The following is a 26,410-nucleotide window of genomic DNA, read 5'->3' as shown; positions in this document are numbered from 1 at the left end:
CCTTGGAAATTAATACATATGATATGCTACATTGACTGATTTTTTGGAGCGTTAAACTGACCTGTATTCCTGGGATACACCCCATTTTGTCAAGAGGTATTATTTTATCATTATCCCTATTTTGTTGGCTTGGAGTTGCTATAATTTTGTGTAGAATTTGTGCATCTGTGTTCATGAGGTTTGTTGTTTTGTAGTTTACTTTTTTATATGGTTTTTGTCTCATTTTGGTATCAGGGTAATGTTGATCTTAGCAGATGAATTGGAAAGTAAGTATTTCCTGCTCTTTGATATACTTGAAGACTGTGCAGAGTTGTTACTGGTTTTTACAAAAAGATGTATCAAGACATAACGCATGCCTTTAACCCCTCTAAAGTATACAATTCACTGCTGTGTAGTGTATTTTCACAGTTGTGCATCATCACCATTATCTGATGACAGAACATCGTTGTCACCCCAGCAAGGAATTTCATACTCATGAAAAGTCATTCCCCATACTCTCCCCTCCAAACCCTTGTCACTCACTGATTTGCTTTCTGTTTTTTTAGATTGGCCTGTTCTGGTTATTTCTTATACATGGATCTATATAATATGTGGCCTTTCTCTGAGTATGATGTTTTTCTGAGGTCCACTCATGTTTCTAGCTTGAAATATACGTACTTCCTTCTTCGTGTTGGTGAATAGTCTTCCACTGTATGGATGTACATACAGTATTTGTGTATCCATTTATTGATGGACATTTGGGTTGTTTCCACTTTTTGGCAATTTTGAATTAAGGCTGCTTTTAGCAATTGTGTGCACGCTTTTGTGTCAATATATGCTTTCTTTTTCTTGAGTATGTGTCTAGGAGTAGAACTGCTCAGTCCTGTGGTCAGCCTGTGTTTAACTTTTTGAGAAAATACAGTGTTTTCCAAAGCTGCCATTAGCACCAGCAGTGTATGAAGGTTCTAGTTTCCCCACACCCTTGCCGACACTTGCATTATCTGTATTTTTAATTATAGCCATCGTAGTGGGTGTGAAGTGGTATCTCAAGGTGGTTTTGATTTGCATTTCCCCACTGGGGGCAGGAGGAAAAGGGGACGACAGAGGATGAGATGGCTGGATGGCATCACCGACTCAATGGACGTAAGTTTGGGTGAACTCCGGGAGATGGTGATGGACAGGGAGGCCTGGCATGCTGCCATTCATGGGGTCGCAAAGAGTCGGACACGAGTGAGCAACTGAACTGAACTGATGGCTAATGATGTTGAATGTCTTTTCTTTGCTTATTGCCCATTTGTATACCTTTTTGGGGAAAATGTCTTTTTTTCTTTGCCCTTTAAAAAATTAAGTTATTTGTCTTTTTATTATGGAGTTGTAAGATATTTTATATTTTGTGTGTATACACGTCCCTTATTATGTATTAGATTTACAGTAATTTTCCCTTATTCTGTGGGTGATTTTTTCACTTTCTTCATATATGGAGATGAAGTCGTTTATCAATTTTGTTGTTGTTCTTGTGCTTCTGATGTCATACGCAAGAAACATTGCCTAACCCAAAGTCACAAAGGTGTAATTACTTTTGTATTTTCTTCTAAAAGTTTTGTATGCTTTATTTCAGTTCAGTGGCTCAGTCGTGTCCAACTCTTTGCAACCCTATGGACTGCAGCCCACGAGGCTTCCCTGTCCATCACCAACTCCCAAAGCTTGCTCAAACTCATGTCCATCAAGTTGGTGATGCCATATGTTTGTATGTTTAGCTCTGATATTTAGATTGGATGAGGTGTGAGGAATGGGTCTAACTGCATTCTTCTGCGTGTGGATACATACTTGTCTCAGCACAATTTGTTTAAAAAGGCCGTTTTCCCCCCATTAAATTGTCTTGGTATGCTTGTCAAAAATCTGTTTACCATAAATGTTAAGTGTTGAATTTGGGACTCTAAATTCTATTCCACTGATCTTTTGTATATCCTTATGAAATTAAAAGACGCTTACTCCTTGGAAGGAAAGTTATGACCAACCTAGATAGCATACTCAAAAGCAGAGACATTACTTTGCCAACAAAGGTCCGTCTAGTCAAGGCTATGGCTTTTCCTGTGGTCATGTATGGATGTGAGAGTTGGACTGTGAAGAAGGCTGAGCACCGAAAAATTGATGCTTTTGAACTGTGGTGTTGGAGAAGACTCTTGAAAGTCCCTTGGACTGCAAGGAGATCCAACCAGTCCATTCTGAAGGAGATCAGCCCTGGGATTTCTTTGGAAGGAATGATGCTAAAGCTGAAACTCCAGTACTTTGGCCACCTCATGCCAAGAGTTGACTCACTGGAAAAGACTGATGCTGGGAGGGATTGGGGGCAGGAGGAAAAGGGGACGACAGAGGATGAGATGGCTGGATGGCATCACCGACTCGATGGATGTGAGTCTGAGTGAACTCCGGGAGATGGTGATGGACAGGGAGGCCTGGCATGCTGCAATTCATGGGGTTGCAAAGAGTCGGACACGACTGAGTGACTGAACTGAACTGAACTGAACTGATGCCAGTACTACGTTGACTGGATTATGGTAGCTTTGAAGCAGAATTTGAAACTGGGAAATGTGAGCCTTCCAAATTTATTCTTCTTTTTTAAGATCGTTTTGGCTATTAGTCTCTTGCATTTCTATATGCATTTTAGGATCAGCTTATCAAATTTCTGCAAGAATAATCCAGCTGCAGCTCTGAATGCTTTTTATCTGCAGATCAGTTTGGGGCATATTGACAACCTAATAATATTAACTCTTCTGATCCTTGAACATGACATGTTTTGCTGTTTATGTACCTTCTTTCTCATTTTCCTAGAATGTTTCAGCTTTCAAGGCATGTACTTCTTTTAACTTCAGTTTTAAATATTCTTTTTGATGCTATTGTAATGCAGTTGTTTTCTTTGTTTCCTTTTTACATTCTTCATTGCTAGTGTGCAGGCATACAATTGATTTTTGAATATTGATCTTGTATTCTGCCCCTTTGGTGAACTTGTTTATTTTTGATAGTTCTTTAGTGGATTTGCTAGTATTTTCTGTATGTAATAGTATGTCATCTGCAAATAGAGTTTTCCTTTCTAGGTGATTTCTGCTTATTTTCCTTGCTTAATTGCCATAACTGAAACTTCCAATATAATGGTGAATATAAATGGCAAGAATGGACGTCTGTCTTGTTCATGATCTTAAACCATGGTAAATGTGGTGTCAGCTGTAAGTTTTGCCCCAGATACCCTCTATCAATACGAGAAAGTTCTCTTCTATTTATAATTTGTTGAGTGTTTTTTAATACTAAAAGGGTTTTTAATTTTGTCAAATGCTTATTCTGTGACCATTGAAAGGCTCATATAATTTTTGTCTTTTATTCTATTCGTGTTGCACATAACATCTATTGATTTTTAGATGCTAAACTAGCCTTTCATTCCTATGATAAATTCCACTTGGTCATGATGTATAATCCTTTAATATGTTGCTGAATTTGGTTTGCGAACACTTTCTTGACGTTTTTGCATCTATATTCATAAGGGCTTTGATCAGAAAGTGTCTTTTCTTGGAATGTGTCTGATTGTTGCATCAGGGTAATACTGGCCACTAGACCATTCCAGTATGACCTAAATCAAATCCCTTACTATCATACAGTAGATATTTATTGACAAATAAATTCAAGGGATTAGATCTGATAGACAGAGTGCCTGAAGAACTATGGACAGACATTTGTGACATTGTACAGGAGGCAGTGATCAAGATCATCCCCCAAAAAAAGAAATGCAAAAAGGCCAAATGGTTGCCTGAGGAGGCCTTACAAATAGTTGAGAAAAGAAAAGAAGCAAAAGGCAAAGGAGAAAAGGAAAGATATAACCATTTGAATGCAGAGTTCCAAAGAATAGCAAGGAGAGATAATGCCTTCCTCAGTGACCAGTGCAACATTTCATACAAAGATGAGCACAATAAAGGACACAAATCATATGGACCTAAAAGAAGATATTAAGAAGAGGTGGCAAGAATACACAGAAGAACTATACAAAAAAGATCTTCCTGACCCAGATAACGATGGTGGTGTGATCACCCACCTAGAGCCAGACATCCTGGAGTGCAAAGTCAAGTGGGCCTTAGGAAGCATCACACAAACAAAGCTAGTAGAGGTGATGGAATTCCAGTTGAGCTATTTCGAATCCTAAAAGATGGTGCTATGAAAACACTGCACTCAATATGCCAGCAAATTTGGAAAACTCAGCAGTGGCCACAGGACTGGAAAGGGTCAGTTTTCATTCCAATCCAAAAGAAAGGCAATGCTGGAAAATGTTCAAACTACCACACAATTGCACTCGTCTCACATGCTAGCAAAGTAATACTCAAAATTCTCCAAGACAGGCTTCAACAGTATGTGAACTGTGGATTTCCATATGTTCAAGCTGGTTTTAGAAAAGGCAGAGGAACCAGAGATCAAATTGCCAACATCCACTGGGTCATCAAAAAAGCAAGAGAGTTCCAGAAAAACATCTACTTCTGCTTTATTAACTATGCCAAAGCCTTTGACTGTATGGACCACAACAAACTGTGGAAAATTCTTAAAAGAGATGAGAATACCAGACTACCTTATCTACCTCCTGAGAACTCTATATGCAGGTCAAGAAGCAACAGTTAGAACTGGACATGGAACAACAGACTGGTTCCAAATCAAGAAAGGAGTACGTCAAGGCTGTGTATTGTCAGCCTGCTTATTTAACTTATATGCAGAGTACATCATGCGAAATGCCGGGCTCGATGAAGCACAAGCTGGAAACAAAATTACTGGGAGAAATATCAATAACCTCAGATATGCAGATGACACCACCCTTATGACAGAAAGCAAATAAGAACTAAACAGCCGCTTGATGAAAGTGAAAAAGGAGAGTGAAAAAGTTGGCTTAAAACTAAACATTCAAAAGACTAAGATCATGGCATCTGGTCCCATCACTTCATGGCAAATAGATGGGGAAACAATGGGAACAGTGAGAGACTTTATTTTGGGGGGCTCCAAAATCACTGCAGATGGTGACTGCAGCCATGAAATTAAAAGACACTTGCTTCCTTGGAAGGAAAACTATGCCAACCTAGACAGCGTATTAAAAAGCAGAGACATTTCTTTGCCGACAAAGGTCTGTCTAGTCAAAGCTATGGTTTTTCCAGTGGTCATGTATGGATGTGAGAGTTGGGCTACAAAGAAAGCTGAGAAATGTTGCTTTTGAAGTGTGGTATAGGAGAAGACTCTTGAGAGTCCCTTGGCCTGCAAGGAAATCCAACCAGTCCATCCTGAAGGAAATCAGTCTCGAATATTCCATTGGAAGGACTGATGTTGAAGCTGAAACTGCAATACTTCGGCCACCTGATGTGAAGAACTGACTCCTTGGAAAAGACCCTGCTGCTGGGAAGGATTGAATGCGGGAGGAGAAAGGGATGACAATATGAGATGGTTGAATGGTATCAATGCCTCGATGGATATGAGCCTGAGAAAGTTCCGGGAGTTGGTGCAGGACCGGGAAGCCTGGCAAGAGTAGGACACGACTGAGCGACTGAACTGAAATACTCCCCACACAGAATGAGTTTGGAACTGTCCATTTTCTTTAGCTTTCTGAAAAAATGTATATAGACTTGGTATTACATCTTCCTTGAATCTTTGGTAGGATTTGCCATCATTGCCATCTAAGCCTGTAGTTGTCTTGTTAGAAAGGTTTTTAACCAGAAATTCATTTTCTCTAATAGATAAAATACCGTCCAGGCTACCAGTTTCTTCAGTGTGAGCTTTCCCGTGCTCTCTTCTCTCTAGTACTTTGGCCTATGAACTCTAGCTGCTTGGTTTTTCACTCTGTCTCCTCAGCTTAAAATATCTGCTGGTACCCGCCTCAGTTGCTGTCTCTCTTAGGCCTGGAGACCTCTTAAGCCTCTAACCTGGGAGAGGAGTAGAGCTCACCTCAGTTATTTGGCATCACTGTCCTACGTTGCCTCGTGTCTGGTATCTTAAAAACCATCGTTTCATGTATTTTTCTAGTAGTTTGTTTCTTCAGACAATTGGGTATATCCTTATTCTGTTATTCCAGGGAGATTTTATACCGTCACCATCTTTTCTGTAGTGGTAGGGCAGGGCTCACACACACACAAACACAAACATCAATTTTATAAGAATCTAACAAATAAGCCATGTTGGGAGTTACTACTTATGATAAGCATCCTCCCATCATCTCAACAGTGAAGCTAAACTAACTCATACATGAAGAAATGTTGCAGTGGATTGAAGTAGAAGCATGAATACCTGTGCCTGCCTCACTGGCTGCTCAAAAGCTGTGAAAATAGAGAAAGCCTCAAATATAATCACGGGAGAGCGGAAGAAGAAGCTGTTAATGGAAAAGAAATCTCATGCAGTTACTCAGTGATAGAAAGCAGGTGGAACTGAATCAAAATCTAGTGAAGAAACCTATTAGCCAGAACATACAGAGGAGAAAACTAACCAGAAGGCAGGAACAGATGCTGTGGATCTGTGAACTTCGAGTGGAAAACTGCTGGAGGCCCCAGACTCCTACCCGGCTATGGGAAGATGAGCGTTTAGAACTGGCAGGCCAGTCAGGCCCATCCCCTTATTCATTGTGCTCAGCTTTCTTCCAGCTTAATATGTCAAGGTCTGCACTGTGAAGAGGATGAGCCATCTATCTGGTGTGATTTCTAAGATGGGGTCATTACTTAGAAAGAAGCATTTCAGAGTTTGAAGAAATCACAGAGAAGATTTGAAGAAATCACAGGGAAAGCAGCATGAAGAAACAGATATACACAAATGCAAAGGAAATTGGAGCCATCTGCCTGTACTAATCTGCGCACTCTTTCATTCATAAAATAGAATGCCAGGGACCACCAGACATTTGGGGAAGCCTGATAGCCTGAAGCAGAGAAACCAAGGTGAACAAACAGCTGAGCCCAAAAGAGACAAAGTTGATAGGCAGTGTAACAGGTTGAATTGTGTCCCCCCACAAAAATGAGATGTTGAAGTCCTAACTCCCAGCACGTCAGAATATTAAACCTTGTTTGAAAACACTGACATTCCAGACGAGGTCAGACTCAAGTAAGAGTGCATCGCTACTCCAATATGACTAGCGTTTTATTAGAAGACAACCATGTGAAGACAAGAAACTCACAGAATTCCATGGGATGACGGAGGCAGAGAGGAGTTATGCAGCCACAAGCTAAGGAATGCCTGGGATTTCCAGAAAATCACCAGATGCCGGAAAGAAGCAAGGGAATATTCTTCTTTGGGTTTCAGAGGCAGCAAGGTCCTGCTATTTGATTTTTAAGCTTCTAGCTTCCAGAGCTGTGAGGTGATACATTTCTGTTGTTTATGCCACCCAGTTTGTGTTACTTTTTATGTCAGCCCTAAGGAACTAATACTGGGAGAATTTAATAATTCTTATCAAAAACATAAAATGTTTAGATAATCCACAGGAAGGTTAAAAAAAAGGGATCAGGAAAGTAAATGGGGAATAAATAGAAGACAAGTAATAAAATTGTATGTTAGAGTTAAACCCTAGCATTTTTATGTTATTTATCTTAAAAATGTAAATATCTGAAGGCACCAATTAAAAGATAGAGATGACTAGAGGGGATAATAAAACACGATCCAACAGTATGTTGTCTACAAAAATCTCATTTCAAATATAATGATACAGGCAGGTTGAAAGTAAAAGGTTGCAAACCATATATGTTGAAAATATAAATTTTTAAAAAGCAGAAGTGGCTGTCTTAATGTATAGGATAATTTCCTGATTGTGATCTTGTACTAGAGTTATGCAAGATGTTTCCATTGGGGAGGCCAGATGAAGTGTGTATGGTATCTCTCTGTATTATTTCTTATAATGGCATATGAACCTGCCAATGTCTCAAAATAAGATTAATTCACATGCAAAAGAATGAAGTTTATTCTCTACTTATATGCAAAGATTAAAATGGAAAGACCTAAATGTAAACGCTAAACTATAAAGTTCTTGGAAAAATGTAAGCGCTAAAACTATAAAAATTCTTAGAAGTGTAAAATCTCAGGACTTTGAAATAGGCAATGATTTCTTAGGTTTGACACCAAAATCACAAGCAATAAAATGAATAGTTAAATTGGACTTTATCAAAATGAAAAATATTTTGTGCTTCAAAGAACACTGTCAAGAAAGTGAAAAGACAATCCACAGAATGGGAAAACAGTTTTGAAATGTGTATCTGCTGAGGGAATTATATCTAAAATATATAAAGGGAATTGTATTTAAAAAATATAAAGTATGCTTAAACTTAATTATGATAAGACAAATGGCCTAGTTTTAAAAATGAGAAAAGACCTGAGTAAACATTTCTCCAAAGAAGATATACAAATGACCAAAATGTACATGGAAAGATGTTCAGCATCACTAACCATCAGGGAAATGCAAATGAAAGACCACCATGGGTGACCACTCCACACATGCTAGGATGTCTGTAATTAAGAAGATAGGTGATGACAAGTGTTGGTGAGGATGTGGGGAACCTGAAACTCTCATGCTTTGCTGGTGCTAATGGCGGCTTTGAAAATCAGTCTGGCGATTCCTCGGGAAGTTAAACACAGAGTTACTTATTGTGTGACTCAGCAGTTTCACTTCCAAGTATATGCCCGAGAAACAAAGCCCGTGTGCACAAAAATGTGTACACGCTGTTCACAGCAGCGCTCCTCATACTGGTCAAGGTGAGAACAACGCAAACGTCCATCAGCTGATGAATGGGTAAACAGAATGCGGCATATCCATTGCATGATAAAAAGAAATGAAATGCCGATACGTGCTGCAGCATGGATGAGTCCTGAACACGTGCTGAGAGAAAGAAGCCAGTCACAGAGGATCGTATTTTGTATGGTTTCACGTATCTGAAATGTCTAGAATGGGCCAATCCAAAGAAAGCAGGTTAGAACTGACTGAGTAGGGAGGAGGAGATGATACAGGGTTTCTTTTTCAGTTAAAATGAAAAAAATTCTAAAATTGGTTCTGGTGGTGTTTGCGCAACTCTGAATATACTAAAAACCATTCAATGATGGGTACACATGAAATCACTAAATTGTATGACCTAGAAATTATATCTCAACAAAGCTATTAGAAATAAAACTTTAAAAGATCAAAATGCTTATGGTGTGATTATTATTTCATAATATACCTTGTAATATAGAAACAATACTTTCTCTCCCATCTGTTTAGTCAATAATGATTTGGAAACAGTTCAAACAATTTCTTAATATCTTCTAGGAAGTAGATTTTCCTCAACAAGCTATGTCAACAAGAATGTAAGGGTTGTGCCTTGGAAAAATCAGTGTTTCCACACCCACAGACACACACGCACCTGTATGAACATATGCATATGTAAATATGTGTGTAATATGTAATTGGTCCTTTGCTTGTCACAGGTCATTCATCACTGTGGATTAAAGAAAAGACTGTAGGATTTCCTTCTGATTTTGTGCTGCTAGTCTTGTTTGAGTTACTTTTTACATTTTGAAAAAGATCCATTCATAAGAATATTCAATTAATTAAAGTTTGTACTCAGACTGACATTCTGTCTTTTAAGCTGTAGTTCTTGAGGAATACCAACATCATCTTCAATGAAGCTGATGAAGTCCTATTTGTTACTTTTCAGCTTCCTAACGAGGACCCTGAAATTTTTGAAGTTTCATCCAAGTGTCTGTCTATACTGGTTCAGTTGTATGGAGGGGAAAACCCAGAGAGCCTGTCTCCTGAAAATGCAGAGACCTTCGCTGATTTACTGACATCCAAAGAGGACCCAAAGGACCAGAAGCTTCTGTTGAGGATTCTCAGGAGAATGGTGAGTCCACACAGAAACTGGGTGGGCGGCCTCAGTGGTAGCCGGAAGATGGGGAGTGGTCAGGTTTTTTGACCTCCTTTCAAGAACTCATGATTACCTTTCCCTGTAGTCACCTACTGTTAACATTCATCGTATTCCACATATCTATTTGTATGTACACAGAATTTTTGCTGAACTATGAGAGTTAGACATATTATTTGTGCTTATCCCTTAATATGTGAGTATGTATTTCCTAATGAAATGGATGTTCTCTTAACTATAGTTATCAAAGTCAGGAAATTTAACATTGATACAAATCTTTTACTGGTCTGCCATCCATATTCCAGCTTTGTCAGCTGTCCCCATAATGTCCTGTATAGCTTGTTTTCCAATATAGATTCCAGTCCAGCATCATGTATTTTGGTTGACAGATGTACTTAATCCAGGATAGTTCTCTAGCCGTTCTTTGTCTTTCGTGAGGTTTCTGAAGAATGGGCCAGGTATTTTGTAGCATTTCCCCTCCATTTAGGTCTCTCTGCTGTGTCCTGGACAACTAGATTCAGGTAAGTCCCAGAAGAAATCCATCAGATCCAGAAGCTCATGATGTCTATTTGCCGTTTACTGGTGATGTTAGTTTTGATCACTTTGTTAGATCAATGTGTGGTTATTATTTTTTAACAGCTGCAAAATGGAGATTTTCAACCTTACAGTATTTCTAACTTCCAGTACTGTACTTTATGGAAAAAATTCCCTTTTGCTCCTTTTATGTTTTGCTTTTAAAAATGTATATAGCTGATGTTTACCTGAAGGTCCTTTTGAATTCTTTTTACAACAGATCTTGTTCTGCTGGTTTTGAAGGCCATTGTTTACAGTAGCTATTGGTGAAGTTAGTTGAGGAGTAGAAGTCTCATTAGTCTGTGTCATGCTTTGGCTTGTCTGTGTGTGCTCACTTCTAGATCCAGTTATTGTGAGGGGTCCTTTGGCAGCAGAGGCTGTGGATGCTCCAGAGAGTTGTCCACAAGACAGTTTTTGTGTTCTTTTGATAAATAGCTGCAGTACAGGATGGAGCAGAATCTCCATGGCAGGTTATGGGTGACAGAACCAAAGGAGAGATAGAGTTACCCTCCTTGCTGCGACATTTTACCTTTGTTTAGTAGGTAAGCCCTCCCAACCCCAGCAGTGCTTCCTGTCTAGTGGAGCGGCTCCCTGCATAACACAGTTTAGGTGAGATTCCCAACGTGTAGGATAAATATTTCTGGGCACAGTAGATCTTGGCATGGTAATCCAGCCTGGCACTAGATGACATTGAATCACATAGTAAGCAGGTATTTCCTCTTCCATTTCATTTTGCTCTTTCTGATGACTTAAAGGTGAAGCTCTCAGTTTGGGACTACTATGTCTTTAACACCTCTTGAATCTTCCTTTTTTAATGCAGAGTAAGCCTCTCAGATGACCAGCTTTTTCAGTAGAGAGATTTCTTTTTTAAAATAGTTTTATTCAGTTAAAAAAGGCATGTCAATGTGAAATCAAGTACTAGAAAATGTAATAACATGAGTGATACGTAGATGTGGCAAAATTGTGTATTTAGTGTTGAATTACAAAAGCTTGGGGAATATTGACCTCCTATCTGATACAGTTAATTTTATGGAGATCCACCATCTCTTATTTGAAAATCTTAGGATGAGGTTTAGCTTGGAATTTATAATTTTCAGATCTTTTTGGCATGGTTTCTTAGGCTATATATGGCATGATCCTATAGGGGTCACCAGGACAGTACTGTTGTCAAGCGTGGTAATATTTCTGTCCCAAAATGTATGAACATTCACACTAAGTGGGCAAATAAAAACTATACGTGATTCCATGGGAGTCAGGTTTTGCTACCAAATATGTTTTTTTTTTAATTTTATTTATTTATTTTTTTTAGTTTTTTATTTTTTAAATTTTAAAATCTTTAATTCTTACATGCCTTCCCAACCATGAACCCCCCTCCCACCTCCCTCCCCACAACATCTCTCTGGGTCATCCCCATGCACCAGCCCCAAGCATGCTGCACCCTGCATCAGACATAGACTGGCGATTCAACTCTTACATGACAGTATACATGTTAGAATGCCATTCTCCCAAATCATCCCACCCCCTCCCTCTCCCTCTGAGTCCAAAAGTCCGTTATACACATCTGTGTCTTTTTTCCTGTCTTGCATACAGGGTCGTCATTGCCATCTTCCCAAACTCCACATATATGTGTTAGTATACTGTATTGGTGTTTTTCTTTCTGGCTTACTTCACTCTGTATAATTGGCTCCAGTTTCGTCCATCTCATCAGAACTGATTCAAATGAATTCTTTTTAACGGCTGAGTAATACTCCATTGTGTATATGTACCACAGCTTTCTTATCCATTCATCTGCTGATGGACATCTAGGTTGTTTCCATGTCCTAGCTATTATAAGCAACAAAACTTACCCCCGAAAAAAAAAGATTTTCAGAGCTTTCTAGATTTTAGATTTGCAGATAGGAGATTATGGACTTATCTCTGAAATAAATTACATCATTTTCTAAAACCAGATTAATTAAATCATGCAGAAAACAATTAGATACCAACTTAGTCAAAGTAACCAGACTATACCATCTTTTAGTTAATTTCACAGTCTGAAATGCTTTCCTTATAGTTTCTGACCTGCCCCCTATAGGACCAGGTAGGTTTTGTTTGTGGGAGAAAAGTTGAATCCTAGTGACTTTATCTGTGTATGTGAAATTAAAAGTAGTTTCTGGTGCTCCTCATCCCTTTTTTTTAAAGTTCTAGTAAACATAATATTAAGTTTGCCAGCTGTCTGTGATAAGTGCTTTATCATCTTCTGAAAACTTTCTAAGTTATCCCTGAATCAATCAGTGTTGGATTCAGGTGATGCAGAACACACAGTCAGGGATTCTGGGTCTTGAGCTTGCCTATCCTGAGGCTCAGTTCTGCTTAAACTTGGTACTGAGTTCAGTGTGTTTGGAGAGAAACAGTAGCAGATGATGCAAAGAGGTGTATGGTGCCAGCACCCACTCCCCAACTGATGTGAGCCTTCCTGCCCTCTCTCTCTCACTGCTCCCTGTCTTCACCTCCGTGGCTGCTGCGGATTTGTACTCTCAACTTACTATTTATTCTCACCTTCACACCTTACCCTTGTTCAGGCTAGTGGTGCGGTCCTGTTCATTTCTGTATCTTCAGCATGTTGCAGTGGTCAGCCGATAATGTTTCTAACTGTGATAAGGATGTTTGGTGCATCACTTCATCTAATCTTCACAACACTCCTAGAGACCAGCTTCAGTGATTGTTCCCATTTGTAGGTTTAAAACTAAGGCTCAGAGAACTTATATAACACTCCCTAGGCCACCAACTGGGAATCGGCAGGGCTGGCATCAACCAAGTTCAACTGACCCTCACCTGTACCCTTGCCAAGTAGCTGACTGCTTTGCCACTGCTCTGCCCAGTACCGGTCTGAACTCTGAGGGCATTCGGTAAGCTGAGTCTGACTGAATTTCCATCAGGAAGACACCTAAGAGATTCATTCTTCATTATGGGAAAATAAGAGTTATTACTCTTTGCCGGCAGGACACTGGGGATACTAAGAGAGTAAAGCATGATCTTTCTGCTGCCTGTCCTCAAGGATCTCCAACTGGAGTGAAACAGAAACACGAGCTTCATTGTGAAGCAGAATCTGATTGGCGCTGTGGTGGAGGAGCCAGCAGAGCCCCACAGAAGCAGCCCCTTGCGGGAGGAGGTTGAGCAGGACATGGTGTTCGAGCTGAGCGTGGAGGATGTGTTGGTCATCCATGCGTGGACCAGGAGGAAGCACATCCTGAATGATGGCCCCGAAACCCACAGGGCTAGACAGACAGACATGAGAAAGAACCAAGACAGGCCAGAGGGGACCAGACATTCGGAGTTTGGGCAAGTTGTTAGAATTAGGAAGCTCTAGTCTCTGAAACCAAAGGACACTGGTAGCATCTCAATTGAGTTCAAATTGTGTTTACTGTGAAATAAGGCTTTCTCATAGCACCTGGCCTGCGATTGGAATTTAATAAGCAGCCACTGAGCTGAATAAGAATTGTCTATAAAATAATCTCTACTTTTGTTGTGGGCGAGTCTTCATTTTTGCTCTTCATTGTATATTGCCTGCTCATTTGAGTGCTTTATAGATGCCCGGGTGAGACTGAGCGGTACCTTGATAGGCCTTCAGTTGGTCCCCAGCCTGGCACTTCAGTCCCCTGCACTCTAGAGCCTCCAGGTTTCTGAGGAGTGGGTGAGACTGGATAGGCAGATGCATGGAGGATGGGAACCTGGGAGAAAGAAGGAATGTGACAGATTTCCTGTACTTAAATCCTTAAATCTTAAGGGAGCCGGCTTCTCAGGCTCTGTTACTTGGACTGGAGGAACTAGATTTGATAGAGAGACAGGGACCAGTCAAGGTTTGTTACCTGATTCAGTAACTGGATCAAGGAGGCCTGTTAATTGCAGCTTTCTGTTTATAAGAAGTTAAAAAGGAAAAGCTCCTTAAGGACCTACCTTAAAGGACATTAAGTGCACATTCCTTCCGAGAGCACTTCTTTTTTTGTTTTCCTTAATTGAGGCAAAACTGACATATAACATTAGATTAGTTCTAGGTATGTAAGATAGTGATTTGATACTTGTATATACCACAAAATGATCACCATAATAAGTAGAGTTAACATGTATCGCATACATAGTTACACATTTTTCTTGTGAGTAGAACTTTCAATGTTTACTGTCTTAGCAATTTTCCAATATACAGCATAATAGTGTTAACTATAGCCACTGTGCTGTACATCGCATCCTCAAGACTTACTTATTTCATAACTGGAAATTCGTCCCTTTTAATCTCCTCACCAGTTTTGACCCACTCCCCACCCCTCACCACTTATCTCTTCTCTGATCCTATGAGTTTGGCCTTTTCTTTCTTTTTTTCTTTTAAGATTCCACATGTAAGTGAGCTTATGTGGAATTTGTCTTTCAATGCTCGACTTACTTCATTTAGCATAATTCCCTCAAGGTCGGTCCATCCATGTTGTCACAAATGGCAAGACTTCATTCTTTTTTATGGCAGTAATATTCCATTGTTAATGTGTACGCATCACATCCTCTTCTGTTATTGGACATTTAGATTGTCTCCATATCTTGGCTGTTGTAAATAATGCTGCAGTGAACACGGGGGTGTATATATCTTTTTGAACTAGTGTTTTTGTTTTCTTTGGATGAATACCCAGAGGTAGAATTTCTGAATCTTAAGGAAGTTGTATTTTTAAATTTTTGAGGAACTTCCTCACTGTTTCCCAAGATGGTTGCACCAAATTATATTCCCATCAACAGTGCACTAGTGTTCCCCATTTTCCACGTCTTTGCCAATACTTGTTATTTTTCTTTTTGATAATAACCATTCTGACGTGTGAGTTGATATCTCATTGTAGTTTTGAGATATCTCATTTCCTTGATTTTTAATAATGGTGAGTATATTTTCATGTACCTGTTGGTTATCTGTATGTCTTCGGTGGAAAACTGTCTATTCAGATCTTCTGCCCATTTTTTAATTGTTCAATTTGTAACTGGATTCTTACGTTTTTTTATTATTCACTTGTATAAATTCTTTCTATATTTTGGATATTAATCCCTTGTCAGACATGTGATTTGCAGGCATTTTTTTCCCACAAGGTAGGTTGCTCTTTCATTCTGTTGACGGCTCCTTCATTGTGCAGAAGCTTTTTCGTTTGCCATAGTCTCACTTGTTTGGTTTGCTTTTGTTGCCTTTACTTTCCATATCAGATCCAAACATCATCTCTAAGACCAGAGTCAAGGAGCTTAGTGCTTATGTTTTCTTCCAAGAGTTTTATGGTTTTAGCTCTTATAGTCAAGTCTTCAGTCCATTCTGAGTGAATTTTTGTGTATGGTGTCAGATAGTGGTTCAGTTTCATTCTTTGATATGTGTCCAGTTTTCCCAGCACCATTTATTGAAGCGATTGATCTTTCTCGGACTTGTACTCTTGGCTCCTATGTCAAAAACTAATTCAGCAGGTAGGCCTGGGTTTATTTCTGGGCTCTCTATTCTGTTCCATTAATGTGTGTTTTTCTGCGTGTACCGTACTGTCTTAATTGCTATATACTTGTAATACAGTTTGAAACCAGGGAGTGTGATGCTTCTAGCTTTGTTGGTCTTTTTCAAGATTGCTGTGGCTGCTTGGGGTCTTTTGTGGTTTCATACAAATTTCAGAATTGTTTATATCTGCGGAAAATGCCATGGGAATTTTAATAGAGATTGCATTGAATCTGTTAAATCACTTATGGAAAGTTCTACTCTGTGAGACCACTTCCTTTTAAGTCTGACTGAGGAGTGCCCACTTTTCCCCAAGCCTGAGTGAGCCTGGATGGTTTCAGAAAGGGTGACCCCAAATACACTTGGCCCTGCTGTTTCTAGGGCCCAGTAATGAGTGTGTCTCTGACAGGTACACTGTGGTTACTAGAGAGCTATCTTGGGAATATTATGGCAGTTTCTTCCCTATGAGTTACACAAAAGGCCCTTTCTTGAAATATCTGTGTAAACTCCCAGTCTTGTGACTAGTAACTTTGTAAAAGCAGACTTTTCACTAACAGATGAAAGAAATAGGATGTTTAATTTGTAGTGATGGCATTGAGATATGTTTTGGCCCTAGGGTATTAGTCTGTATTTAGAAGATTGAAAAAATGTTGAGGAAACCTAAGGATTTAATTATGTAACTGTCATTTAGCAGGAAGTTTGGTGGTTTTATAGTTATACTTTGCACTCCAGCTTTACTGTGATAGAAACCCTTCAGATCTCTTCCAAGTTTACCTGTCCCCTAAACTTGATAATCAGTGGGAGTTTTTTCAATGTAACAATTGCAAATTAAATACCTGCCTCTTAATTAAAGCTAGCCTACTCTAATGCTCAAAATGTTGACTACATACAAACCACCACAAGCTTTTTCTATAAAACTGGCTTAAATGTATGCTGTTGACTACTCTATGAAAGAAGAGGATGGTCCACAACAGGGTGATGGTAACATGCTGGGGCTGCATTTACCTGCCCACCCACCCATCTACCTGGTGCAGTAGAGGTAGGAGGAGTGGGACTTGGGATCACTCTCTGAAGATGATTAACATTAAGTTCAGTTGCTCAGTCGTGTCCAACTCTCTGCGACTTCATGGACTGCAGTGTGCCAGGCCTCCCTGTCCATCACCAACTCCCGGAGTTCACTCAAACTCATGTCCATTGAGTTGGTGATGCCATCCAGCCATCTCATCCTCTGTCATCCGCTTCTCCTACCTTCAATCTTTCCCAGCATCAGGGTCTTTTCAAATGAGTCAGCTCTGTGCATCAGGTGGCCAAAGTATTGGAGTTTCAGCTTCAGCATCAGTCCTTCAAATGAATATTCAGGACTGATTTCCTTTAGGATGGACTGGTTGGATCTCCTTGTAGTCCAACGGACTCTCAAGAGTCTTCTTCAACACCACAGTTCAAAAGCATCAATTCTTTGGCACTCCGCCTTCTTTATGGTCCAGCTCTCACATCCACACATGACCACTGGAAATGACTAATCCATTCATACTAATCCAGTCGTGCGGTCATGAATGGATTAGCATTAAAGATTATTACAAATATCCACTCCTTGGGGACCCTTTACCCTGTGCCTTTCAGAATATCTTGCTATATGCTCACCATCATTTCTCTTCCAAATTCTCATGTGGGCCCCCTCGCCCTTTCATTTTCACCATAAGAACAGAGACGTTGTGTTGCTAAAATTCAGTGTAACAGTAGTATCTTCAAGTACAGGGTTTTCAAAGCTCTAAGGATACCAAATAAGAAAAGGAGGAATTCTGCAGCCATTCATTTTCTATTTCAGTAGCAGGATAAGTTGTAGATGTCGAATCAGAAGGGATCTAATTTCTATTAGAAAAGTGAAGAACTATTCCTTCAGGTGGAGCAAAAGGCAAAATGATACCTCTTTCTCTCTCCCTCTCCTGGCTAATTATTCTCATGGTAAATCCTTCTTTTCTTGGCTTATTTTCCTAAAGGAGGAAAACGTGGGGAGATTGTTGTGAAAATTTTTAGAGAAACACTATGTGCCCAAAGGCATAAAAAGCCATTGTAGTCCATTCTTGTGAAATCTCATCCCTTAGAACATTTTCCTGAGGCTCTGAGAGGATTCTCTTGGGAGTTTCCAGGAGGGATCTTTCCCTGCATCCATCCACGCCATTCATGTTGAGCATCTCTGCCCATGATTGCCATAAGACTCACAAGGTATTGAGAACTCTTTAACTTAGCTGCATCTTTCCAACAAAGAAACATCTTGCCTAAAAAGTTTTCCCTTAGTTTCCTGAGATTTTGAGCAACACAGATTCAGGAAGCTTACGGCCAGTGGAATAAGGTCATCATTTACTGCCAGTCATTCTTAGGACCGAAACTTCTGCGTTTCTGTGAGTGAAACCACATCCACCTCAAAGAGCCCGAGGAAGTGTGTGGATCTTTGCTGTAGGTTTCCTGAGGATGTGCAAGTAACAGAGAAGGCATCTGTAAAACCCACTTTGAGCAGGTCTCATTTTCCTCCTGTTTGCTACACTCATCTCGCCCCCATCCGCTGCCCCCTTCCACTTGGAGGCTCCTCATGACCCGGCTGGGGTCCTTCCTGTCTTCTTTCTCCATCTGATGTCTGTGGGCCCTGGGCAGCATCACTTTCTTTCTGTTTTGACTTTTTTTTTTTTTTAATATCAGAAGATTCAGCTCTCTGCTCACCAGCTGAAATTCTTCTGTCAAATAAAATTCTTTCTCCAAGGGCCCTCTCCTCTTTCAAGTTCTGATTGCCACGGATGATATTTTTACTCACCTTTCTGTTATAAAAACCACACAAAAGTTGGGTGAGTAAGATGATGAACACCTGCGTGATCAAGAATGATCAGAATTGTCATTTTACCATATTTTTCAAGTTTCTGTGTATACTTTATTCACACAAAATGGTGTCACCCTGATATTTCTGTGTGTGCCTTCCTCTGACTTTAATAAATGAACTCTGTCCAGTGGAAGAATGGTTAATGTCTGTGTTGGATTCATAGGAATACCTTCATTTATTCTAAAGGGTTGTTTTCAAGTTGTTAAGCTGTATATAACAAAGAATCAGAATTGGGTTTTTGGTTTTCAGTTTTTAAATAATTATAGAAAAAACTGAAGATACCATAATTTCAGTTGATATTTTAAATATTTATCTGAGAGAGTATCATCTTTTTTTAAACTTCTTATTTTGTATTGGGGTACAACTGATTAACAATATTGTGATAGTTTCAGGTGGACCGCAAAGGGACTCAGCCATACACATCCAGGTATTCATTCTCCCCCAAACTCTCCTCCCATCCAGACTGCCGCATGACATTGAGCAGAGTTCCATGTGCTGTTGGTTATCCATTTGAAATACAGCAGTGTGCACATGTCCATCCCAAACTCCCTAACTACCCCTTCCACCTGGCAATCATAAGTTCATTTTATAAGTCTCTTTCTATTTTGTAAATAAATTCATTTTTGTATTGTTTCTTTGTAGAGTCCTCATATAAGGGATGTCATGTGATATTTCTCCTTCCCTGACTCATATCACTCAGTATGACACTCTCTAGGTCCACCCATGTTCTTTTTAATGGCTGAGTAATATTCCACTGCATATATGCCCCATTTCTCTGCCGATGGACATTTAGGCTGCTCCCACGTCTTGGCTATTGTGAACAGCGCTGCAGTGAACACTGGGGTGTGTGTATCCTTTCAGATCATGTTTTTCTTCAGATATATGCCCAGGAGTGGGGTTACAGTGTCATACAGTAGTTCTGTTTTAATTTTTTTAAGGAACCTCCGTGCTGTTCTTCATAGTGGCTATACCAATTTACATTCCTAACAGTAGTGTAGAAGGGTTCCTTTGAGAGAGTATTTTCAATTCAGGCTGTTAGAAAAGTTGAATTTAAAGGTGAGTTATGAACTCTATTATTGTTTTGTATAAGCAAGTGTTTTAAAATTGATCACCAGAAATATTTGACTATGTTTAAGATAAATGATTTTGCAACACAGGAGTTCCTTTTTGTTCTGGAGTAAGTAGTTCTGGAAAACTAACCACTTCATGTAGATTCACTTAAACTGGCCACCTAACAACTGTGGTCAATAATGACAGAATGTTTGACTGGGGCTTGATCTCAATAAATGAAACTGAAATTTATTTAAGTTGATTGATTTTGTCTTTTCACTACATTTTGAGGGCATTCTCATAAGGAGTTACATGGCCTTTTAATACCATATAGGAAACGTCTTCACTAAGAGTGACCAGTCAGTCGGCAACTAGTCCTGGGGATAGAACTGTGGCCAACACAGACTGGGAACACTGCCCTCCTGGAGGCTACTGGGGAGAGTGAGACGATAACTGCAATCGCAGAATAAACTGTCCGTACTTTAGATAATAAAAGCACTGAGAAGGAGGTCACTGAAGGAAAGAACGTGCAGCGGGACACCCGCTGCTCTCGTCGGAAGGTCTCAGCGAGATGACACCTCAGTGATGACCTAAAGGAAGTCAGGGGGCTAGTGGAGCAGGACCCACTAGACAGGGGCCAGCATTGACTAGGTCTGCAAAGGAGCCTCCCCAGGGTGTGCTGGGAGCCCCAAAGCGGGCTGTGTGTCCAAAGCAAAACGAGCAAGGAATAGATTTACCAGGCAGGCGGGAGATGATGGGAAGGGCTTTGGTGGAGGGGGGACATTATCCTTGCAAAATCATGATGTATGCCCAGGAGTGGGATTCCAGGGTCGTACGGCAGTTCTGTTCTCACTCAAGCCTTGATCCTGAGTGAGCAGGGACCTGCGGAGCATTTGGGGCAGAGGGGTGCCACACCCAAGAGTAGTCGTTGAAGCAAGTGAAGGGTGAGAGATGCTAGCGGGTTAATGGCCCCCAGGAAATCCTGGTCAGGGCTGGGGCAGTTATATTTTGGATAAATCTTGAAAGTAGAGCCAATAGAATTTGCAGAGGATTGGATATGAGCTGTGAGGCAGAGAGAAAAGCCAAAGGTGATTTCAGTTTTAGCTTTAACTCAAAAGCTCAACGAGCAAAACCCAAGAGGAGCTTATCTGGGGGATGGAGGGAAATCGAGAGCAGAGTTTGGGACGTGTTATGGTTGAGAAGCCTACCAGACATCCAAGTGGGAATGTCTCGCTGGCTGTGGGGGCTCCAGGCCTGGGATTCCAAGTGAGAGATGTTCGGACTTGGGGAGAAATGGTGAAAGGTGGTGATCAGAGCACGAGCTGCTTGTGTGTGGATTCTGGAGGACTGCCAGGTAACTGCAAGGGTCAAGTCTCAGGTAAAACCACACGAGCAAGTGCCTGAGACGTGAAGGAAACCAGGTCATGGGAGGGAAAGCCAGAGACCTGAGTGGTACTAGAAGGACCCTCTTTACAAACAAAATGTTGCCGAGCACTGTGACACGCGCGGTGCTGGGGACGGAGTGATCTCCAGAGAGCTGCAACAGGGGAGAGTGGCAGGTGCCACGCTCTGGTGACATTAGATTTAAAGCTGGGGAATTCTGAAACGGGGATGGGAAATGGTCAGGAAGCAGCAGGGAGGATCATGGAGCCATCTCCAGGCTGGCGGTCAAGAGATGACTGCAAGGAAAGTACTGTCATGGGGGAGAAGCTCGGTGTTTTCCTTAGAGCCAGCAAGTGAAGGGAACATCCTGGAAGAGGTTGAGGATGTAGGAGATGGTGCTGGTGACTGTCCAAAGGGCACGGTGGGCAGAGTTCAAGAGGAGGGGTGGGCAGGGAGCTGGAGCAAGGGCTGCGGAGAGCCTTGTGAGTGTGAGGTCAGGGCAAGAGGGGTGACCAGGGCTCCGCTTAGTGGTCAGCGTAAACTAGGATGAAGTGTGGGTGGTGAGATGGTGTGGACAGAGTGGGTGAGACTGTGGGCAAGAGGCAGGGACTTTGCTGGCACCTTCAGAGCTCTGGGTCTTCTCCTGACTCCAGCCAGGACACAGAGGGAACCCCTCATCTCCCTGCCCATGGGAGTCAGCAGAGGGTTGGTCTTATTCTGAGTGTTCAGCTACCCACCCAGAACCTGTAGCTGGACCCTTTCACTCCATCATGTTGGGCTCTTCCAGCAGCTGTAGACATTTTCGTGTGTCATCTTTCACATTATTGAATTGCATGATGGTGTAACAGCCTTCATATTTTTAACCTTCTCAGCACCACCATAAAATGGTGTCTTTATTTTTTTTACACAACCGGTTAAGGTCTTCATTTATTTTCCATTGCTATTCAAATAAGTATTTCCCTTTGAAGCTCCTGCCCTTTTTTCTCTTTAGCTGGTGACCACCGAGTCTTGTTGATCTTTCAGACCTTCCCTCGTCCAAGGCTTTGGATGTGGTTCTTCCACCATTGCCAGGAATGATTTAATGAAATCCCATATATTTCTGCAAGATTTGAATTTTCACTTTGCAGTTGACTCGTATATCACACATATGCTAACAAAAAATTGTGCCTAAGCCTGGATGAAGTGTGTGTGTGTGTGTGTGTGTATACACACACATGAGAGAGAACCACTAAACCAGTCTATCAGTAAAGATACACATACCCCATACTGGGGGCTGGGTTTTGAAAATAAAAATTTGGGTCATAAGAACCCTAAGCCACTCTGTAACCACCAGTTTAACTTAGCAAATCTGAGGATCTCACATGCTGGCATAGTTTCTGCTTAAGAATTTGCCTTTAAAATCAACCATCACAGTAAATGACCCTTCTGATCTATGTCAGTACTTTGATCTTCCAATGTTTTGATTTGTGGGATGGATGAGTGAGACTGACCAAACCACACAGTCCCTTTCCACTAGATATTGTACTTAGAACTTCAGGAGATGGATGAGGAGGTTAGGTGGCCCCCCGTGTGGGGTGCAGAGACCAATTCTCATGAGCATCTTAGCGAGCTGAGCCACAAATCCTAGACCAGCATCCCAGGGACCACACATGGGACTGTTACTGAGACCTGTCACAACTTTACCTGTTTCAGGGATTAGCTTTTTCCGACACCATTGCTGAAGGAAATGTATGAAAAGTGTTCCTGAGAATTATTTCCTGTAGCGTCTTACATTCCTATTTCAGTTGCAAACATGCCACTGTCACGACCCTGCTAGAGACAAATAATGATTGGGACTCTCATTTCCTATTAACCTTGCCTCCCTTCCTAATTTATACCCAGAACATATTTATCCTTTCTTCAAAGAAAGTCACTAAGTTCTACACAGTGTTTTCAGAATATGAACTACTTCATTCATTCTAAACTGATAGTGCTTTATTTCTGTGAACCCCCAAGAAACAATGTAGGTTTCATTAATTGGGCCTCCAAAATATTTGGTTTTAAGTCCCAGAAAAGTTTTGATGCCGTTGGCATTTGCATTTATTTCTTCATTATTATGTTAAGAAACTGAGTCTGTTTATAAACTCCACATGGACTTTCTGTATAATGGTTATGAGGTTTTAATGAAATTTGAGAGTGTCTCTAGAGATCACAGATACTAGGGCCTTTAACATCGAGGTGTTGCCTAGCAACCTGGAAGTCATTACATTTCCAGGCTCCGTAATAACATGATATACTTTTCTTTGCCAGTCCCTGATGAAAATGTAATGGAAATAATCCCTTTCTAAAGGTTGCACTCCATGAGTGGGCGGCAAAATAGATTTTTTTCCCTCTTTTTCACAGTTTGGGCAGGTTTTTAATTCAGCACACAAATATTGTTTTCTGGATGTTGTACATGACAGAATGAAATATATTCTAAGATGATATTCTTAAAAGGAAGACCTGCTCTTCTGATCTAATGATGAGAAATACCATAGGAGTTGTTAACATACATCAGTGTACTCTTACCATGTTGAAATGAAGGTTAAATTTATTAGTTGACTACCAGTTAATGCAAGAATGTATGCTTACTTCTAGAAAATTTATTAAATCTAAGCATTTGCAGGTATTAGAAAGGTTTTAAATGTATGTGTGCATGCTAAGTCACTTCAGTAGGATCCAACTCTCTGTGACCGTATGGATTGTAGCCTGCCAGTCTCCTCTGTCCATGGGATTCTCCATAGTAAAACCAAATACTTTCCAGTAATAGGAGCAAAGCCAGTCTACATTAGTAAAAGGTTTGACTTATTGACTGTTTTGAAAAGATACTTTGTAATTTTTCTAAAGTAGTATTTTTCAAATTATAAAAGTAACACACAGTTTGTACATGAAGTTCATAGCAGCATTGTTGGTAATAGCCAAAAAGTGGGAACAACCTGAGTGTCTATCCGCTGATGAATGGATAAATGAATGTGATAGATCCATGCAATGAAATATTATTCACCCATGAAAAGGAATGAAATACTAATACAAACTACCACGTAGATGAACCCTGAAAACATTTTGCCAAGTAAGAGAAGTTAGATGGAAAATGCCACACACTGTGTGATTTCCGTTTTTGTGGAATACCAGAATAGACTAATCCAAAGAGAGAGAAATGTTGGTGTTTGCCAGGGGCAGGAGAGAACAGAGAATGGAGAGTGACTGCTAATGGATATGGGGTTTCAAAGGGAATGATGAAGGTGTTCTAAAATCAATCATGGTGATGTTGATACACCTTTGTGACTGTACTAGAAACCACCGAGTTGTACACTTTAAAATGGTGAATTTTATGATATGTGAAACTGTTATAACAAATTACAGTATCAGAGAAAGGGACCATGACTTGGGAAATACATAACAGTAAAAAAGAAAATAAGGGCATCCTTAAACTTACCCATACATTACTGTAGTTGATGTTAAACATACATGTGTGTATGTGTGTGCACATATGCACATAAACATATGTATATATGGACATACATTTCTAAACAAGCTGAGATTTTAAGTTACAACAGGGAGAAAATTCATGTGTTTACCTTGATTGCCTCTGCAAATCATTGAAATAATCAAAATAAGTATAAAATTAAGTGAAAACACAATCAATCTCCCTGGAAACAAGGTAAGGTCTCAGTAATAGATGCCTAATTTGGGAAGTTTCTAGAAGACACAGTTAATTAACAGAAAAAGTATTCAGAATTTAGGAGACCAAAGCCCACCATGGGGAAAGAAGCAGGAATACGGAGATGCTCTGGGAGAATTCCAGGCTCAGGAGAAGCAGCGGCGCAGAGGAAGGGCAGGGCCCAGACCCAAGCCCCGACTCGGAGCTGCTCATCACAGGATCTTCCCCAGGCTGCTCTGTGTTGTGTGCACACCAGCAACGGACTTCCAGGCTGGACTGCCCTGGCCTCTCTCTTTGGCTGCCCTCCACCAGAGTTGGATGCTCCTCTCAAGTTACGTCTTTCATTCCTGTCTCTCTCACCCACCCCAGGGCAAGGCTGCCCACAGCTTTCCACAGCATCCTTCAGGAGCAGATCTCCCAAGGAACTCAAAGTGAGCTCCTAAAAATTCCTGAGGGCCCAGCAGTCACTCATGAGGTCTTCATTTATGAAGACAGACAGACAAAGAAGAGTCGCTGGACGCTTGAGGGGAGTCTTTGGATCAAGAATGACCCCAGGTGAATCCGACGAGCCAGTGGCCACAGAGGGGGAAATATATATAAGAAAGAAGACTTTAAAAAAATTCTAATTGCTATTCTTACAAAGACTTCAAAGACTATTGCATCCATAAAACAAAAACATGACTTTCAAATTTTAAAACCCAGTAGAGGGATTGAATAACAGAATAAACTCTGACAAAAAGCCAAGTGAATTATTTATGAAACCAACTTTGTGCGCACAGAGTGAGGGAAATGTTCAGAATTGTGGACAGGTCCAGGAAGCCCCACAGCTCTTCATGGAAGTGGTTTGTAGTAGGTCTAAGGATCTACCCACCTTCAGTACCCTCCCTCCTGGCACAGAGGACAGGATGGGACACTCAGCCATAGTGTGGGGATGGTTTCCCCACACGTTTGAAGGACAGCAGTTTGCTTCTAGGGCCTATGCATAAGTGTATGTTCATTTCCTTCTTTTCTCTCTTAAATGAGGCAAGTGTTATTGTTTGCTGTGAAGTGAAGATGTGTTCACTTGTGACAGGCCCTGATATAAGTCAAACAGATTTTCCAAAACAGATACTGAGATGACTCAGCCGAGGGCACTTTTTAAAAACTGAAGTGTAGTTGGTAAACAGTGTTATATAAGTATTGCACAGGTGTACAGTATAGTGATTCATCATTTTAAAGGTTATGCTCCATTTATAGTTATTTTAAAGTATTGGTTATATTCCCTGTAGTTGTAAGCACCTCCTTGTAGCTTGTTTTATATATCATGGGATGTACCCCTTACTCCCCTGCCCCTCCTCTCTCCCCACTGGCAACGGCTGTTTCTTTCTCTGTATCTGTGAGTCTTGTTTCTTTTTTGCTACATTCACTAGGTTGTTGTATTTTTTAGATTCCACATATAAGTGGTATCATACAGTATTTGTCTTTGACTTATTTCACAATGTAATATCCTACATATCCATCCATGTTGTTGCAAATGG

The 26,410-nt window shown here is 40.6% G+C and overlaps 1 protein-coding gene across 4 annotated transcripts in view; it reads left to right on the top strand.

Moving 5' to 3' along the window:
- Positions 1–26,410, top strand: part of ULK4 (unc-51 like kinase 4) — a 502,577-nt gene that overhangs the window by 374,863 nt on the left and 101,304 nt on the right. For all 4 annotated transcript variants that reach the window (XM_069560715.1, XM_069560714.1, XM_069560717.1 and 1 more), the window contains one exon: positions 9,657–9,842. In XM_069560715.1, coding sequence (XP_069416816.1) covers positions 9,657–9,842 — 186 coding nt within the window. The remainder of the gene's footprint in view (positions 1–9,656; positions 9,843–26,410) is intronic.

Source organism: Ovis canadensis, chromosome 19 (assembly GCF_042477335.2).
Source record: "Ovis canadensis isolate MfBH-ARS-UI-01 breed Bighorn chromosome 19, ARS-UI_OviCan_v2, whole genome shotgun sequence".
NCBI lineage: Eukaryota > Metazoa > Chordata > Mammalia > Artiodactyla > Bovidae > Ovis > Ovis canadensis.
This window is presented reverse-complemented; position numbering and strand designations above follow the sequence as displayed.